Source organism: Sorex araneus, chromosome X (assembly GCF_027595985.1).
Source record: "Sorex araneus isolate mSorAra2 chromosome X, mSorAra2.pri, whole genome shotgun sequence".
Lineage (NCBI taxonomy): Eukaryota > Metazoa > Chordata > Mammalia > Eulipotyphla > Soricidae > Sorex > Sorex araneus.
Window position 1 is genome coordinate 155,282,316 of NC_073313.1, and position 4,435 is coordinate 155,286,750.

Here is a 4,435-nt window from a genome sequence, read left to right on the forward strand (position 1 = left end):
CTCTGTCATGCATGAGTTATCTCCTCACATAGCCACCAGGAGAAACAAGCTTAGTCCACATGTCATGTTGGTTCTGCGTGAGTCAGGATGGAGGCCCTGGGAATGCCTGAACTGACTCCTCTCCCAAACCTGAGGCTGGTTTGAGCTGTTTTCATTACTGTGGAGAGGGTCATATTTGCATGTCCTCCTTCTCAATAAAAAGTTCTCTTTGAACTTTTAGAGAGAAGGGAGGACTTCAAGGCAGGTGTGGGGTTCTGGGGGTGCCTGAAAGCATGAAAAGTTTCAGAAACTCTGGTATTCCGGCATGTAATTATTACATGAAAACCAATTTAATTTATATTCTTTAATGTTTATTTTATGTAAATCTAGTTATGTGTATAGTATTACTTCTATTTAATGATATAATATGAAACGCAAAAGTTTAAACGGGTTTTACAATGTTAAAAATACACTTTAAGTGTTGGTCGCACTACCCAGACATAAGGAATGCATTTTGTCACTCACAATTGTCACTGATTTTGGAGCCAAGTATTAAGATAGATTAGGAGAAAGGAAGACTGGCCAGATAACAGGGCCCTGGTGTCTGGAAACCCACTGGAGCAAGTCCATGTATCTGCTGTTTTTGTGTTTTGTCTCAGAGGAAACTCCTCTGGGGTTAAAGGTATTTGTCCCGATTACCTAAGGCCCGCGAATGCATAAGAGCATAGCTCAGACAGACTAAGATAGAAAATTGACCTAAGAATGTCGTTCTCCTGACGATTTTTGTTTCTAAGCTGTAACTCTCAATGTTTTGGGCATTTGGAGCTCTCAGACCACTAGGAAGTGAGTTCCCTGAGTAACACCCTTTCTCTCTTCAGTCTGTCTGTCTGTTCGTCCTCACAGCATCCCAGGGTTGGTCTTTGTTCACGAGGATCGGTCCCCAGTAACTAGAGATGCAGAGGCAGTACAGAGGGAAGGTTCCTGCCCTGCATGTGGTTCATCAGGTTGATTTCCTGCACTTCATGTGGTTTCCCATGCCCCCACCAGGAGTGATCCATGAGCACAAAACAAGGGGTGTACCAGGAATGTTAAAAACAACACACCAAATAATCAGGGGCTCAGGGATAATACAGTGGTAAGGCACTTACGTTGCACATGGCCAACCCAGATTTCTGACGTCTGTACTTCTCCCTGGCACAGCCCCTTGAACTTTAGAGGACATTGGACCTGTAGAGAGTTCCCCAGGCCCAACTTCTCTGACATTTCTAAGAATAGTGTAGATGAATTGGCCTTGATTTGCTGGTGCCCAATGGCTCGAGACTTGGGAAACAGACATCTTTGGTGTAAGCAATATTTCAACCTTGCCTCTGCCTTAGAGCATCAAGGCCAGTGCCCCAGCAGTTTCTTCCAGTCATAACAATATGCTGCTTCTCTCTGCCACCTGCTCCTTAGTGCACAAAGGCATTTTCCCTCTACCTCTATGGACCATTGCTCCCCTAATAAGCTCTGTCACATGACTAAGGGTCTATGACCCATGTGGGTGGCTATGTCCTGGACATGTTGCACTCATAAATCTTTGAGCATCTACTGCCCAAGACAGAGGGACCATCCCCTTGTTCCCAGAGTCCCTGTAGTTACGAGATCATTACATGCAGGGAGACGGGATTCCAAGCATTTGATCGTTGGCCACTGCAAGGAGGACGTTTGCCCAGTCCCACGGTGATGCTCCTCACTTCATGCTGAAACCTCATCAGGGAAGACAGGGCATGGTTCAAACTATCTGGGAATGTTGAACTCAACAACTTTGAGAGGAGAGGATTTTCCTGAGAATCTAGGAAGGGCAGAAAACATGCCCCCAATGTCAGCCAAAACATTTCCTTTCTTCCTGTCATTTCCAATGTAACCTGAGGGTCTCCTGTAGAGATGCTGAACACTGGAGCCTGTGTGCCTTGGGCCTCCCCAGAAGAGGAAAGTGAAAGTCTCCTCAGGGACCGAGTGAGGGGAACTGAGGTTCCTGTCTGTCCAGGACTCAGGTGGATGGTTAGACCTGTGTCAGGCTAGGAGAGTCCCCTACACTTCTGCTCACCAGGGAGCAATTCCTGCCCCAGTGCCACATGGCCAACCCTGATTCCTGAGGTGTGTAGTTCTCCCTGACACAGAAATGCCAACTTCTCTGACATTTCTAAGAATACCGTAGATGAATATCCTTGATTTACTGGTGCCCAATGGCTTGAGACTTGGGAAAGAGACATCTTTGGTCTAAGCAATATTTCAACCATGCCTCTGCCTTAAAGCATCAAGGCCAGTGCTCCACAGTTTCTTCCAGTCATAACAATACCCTGATTCTCTCTGCCACCTGCTCCTTAGTGAACACAGACATTCCCCCTCTAGGAAGGGCAGAAAACATGCACTCCTCATAAGCTGTGTCATATGACTAAGGGTCTATGCCTCATGTGAGTGGCTATGTTTCAGCCATGTTGCACTCATAAATCTTTGAGCATCTATTGCCAAAGACAGATGGACCATCTCCTTGTACCAGGAGTCCCTGTAGTTACAAGATAACTACATGCAGGGACACAAAGGTCCAAACATTTGATCAACGCCCTCTGCAAGGGATACATATTCCCAGTCCCACAGAGATGCTTCTCACTTCATGCTAAAGCCTCATCAGGAAAAACAGGGCATGGATAGAACTATTTGGTATTTTGGAACTCAACACCTTTGAGAGGAGAGGATTTTCCTGAGAATCTAGAAAGGGCAGAAAACATGCCCCCAAGGTCAGCCATACATTTCTTTTCTTCCTGTCATTTCAAATGTGACCAAAGGGACGATGTAAAGATGTTGAGCACAGGAGTCTGTGTGGCTTGGGACTCCCCAGAACAGGAAACTGAAAGTCTCCTCGGGGACTGAGTGAGGGGAACTGAGGTTCCTGTCTGTTCCAGAACACAGGTGTGTGGTTAGACCTGGGTCAGGGTTAGGAGACTCCCCCACACTTCTGCTCACCAGGAAAAAATCCTGTCCCAGTGCCCTGTCTGTGTGCAGCTGGGACAAACATTCTGAGCCCTTGGCACTTGCTGTGAGTCCTGGGAGATTGAAACAGATTCAAGTCTTGGAGTTCAGGGAATAGGATGCTGTGAGGATTCAGAGATTGAAGTCAGGGTTAAAACCTTCCCCCCACATACTCAAATTTGAGGATCTGTTCTCCCATTTTGCTGCTCTTAGTCCTTGTTACTACCTTGCTATGTATCCTTTTAGCCCCATATTATGAGACAGATCATCTGATCTCTCCCTTTCCTGCTGACTGATTCACTTAGCATGAATTTCATCTCAGAGAAAAGGATTTCTTGCTGATACACAGAATTTAAAACAAAGTGTGTAACATTAGAAGTCTGCCATGGGTAGATCTACAGTCCAGGAACCTTCAATGACACCAGTCCATGTGGTTCTTCCTGTACCATCTGGAACGCTCCACTGGACAATCCTATAAGAAAATATGAATAACACAAGGTGTTCTCGAAAGAAGCCATCTTCCTCTTGGCTGTTGCTGAAGGACAGAGAGAGATCCTGAGCCTTTCCCTCAGATGAAACCTGACCCTGTGAGCCCCATTCTGTGTCTCAGACCCTGACTCTCTGAGGAGGAAGTCAGGAGGATTAGTGTTTCTGTCATCTCCTCACCCGCCACAGCTGCCTCTCCATAAGTTTTTTGACACACTCAGGATGTGGTTGTCACACTGTGTATCTCGCACAGTAATACACGGCCGTGTCCTCAGTGCTCAGCCTGCTCAGTTCCCTGTAGGCTGTGTCCTTGGACTTGTCTGCAGTGAGTGTGAGTGTGCCCTGGAACTTCTGTGCGTATTTTGTATTTCCATTGCCAGGGTATATTTCTCCCATCCACTCTAACCCTTGTCCTGGGGCCTGCTGCACCCAGCTTATCCAGTGGTTGGTGAAGGTGTATCCAGATGCCTTGCAGGAGATCTTCACTGATGTCCCAGGTTTTCCCAACTCAGCCCCTGACTGCACCAGCTGTACCTGGAAGTTCACACCTGTGGACAGCAGACAGGAGTGGGTGGACTCCACTTGACTGACACCCTTCCCTCAGCCCAAGGAATGAGAGTGCTTACCTGCAGCCACTGTCACCAGGAAGAGAATTCTCCAGGTCCAGTCCATGATGAGGATCATGAACTCAGTGCTTCTGAAGGTGTGGGTGTGCCTGCCGCGTGATGTTGTCAGGACACAGACACATCTGTATTTAACTCAGTGTCCCTCATGTAATTTGCATATTCATGAGGAGGTGAGGAGGTAGAATTCATAGCTGAAGGCCTGGTCTAATCTAAGAAGGGGCAGGTGGAAGCACCGGATCCATCCTCAAGGGGAGTGAAGAGATCCACGTTCTGATCCTTGTTTGAGGGGATGAGATCCTGCCCTGTCCCAGGATTCTGTGCATACAGAGTTCCCC

General features: G+C 47.3%; 1 gene segment (V, D, J or C); it reads right to left on the bottom strand.

The window, feature by feature from the left end:
- Window positions 1-3,210: 3,210 nt before the first annotated feature.
- On the bottom strand, window positions 3,211-4,146 carry LOC101539919 (immunoglobulin heavy variable 1-3-like). The segment is given in 3 exon segments: window positions 3,211-3,234; window positions 3,715-4,022; window positions 4,101-4,146. Coding segments are annotated over 3 exon segments (378 nt in total).
- Window positions 4,147-4,435: the final 289 nt, after the last annotated feature.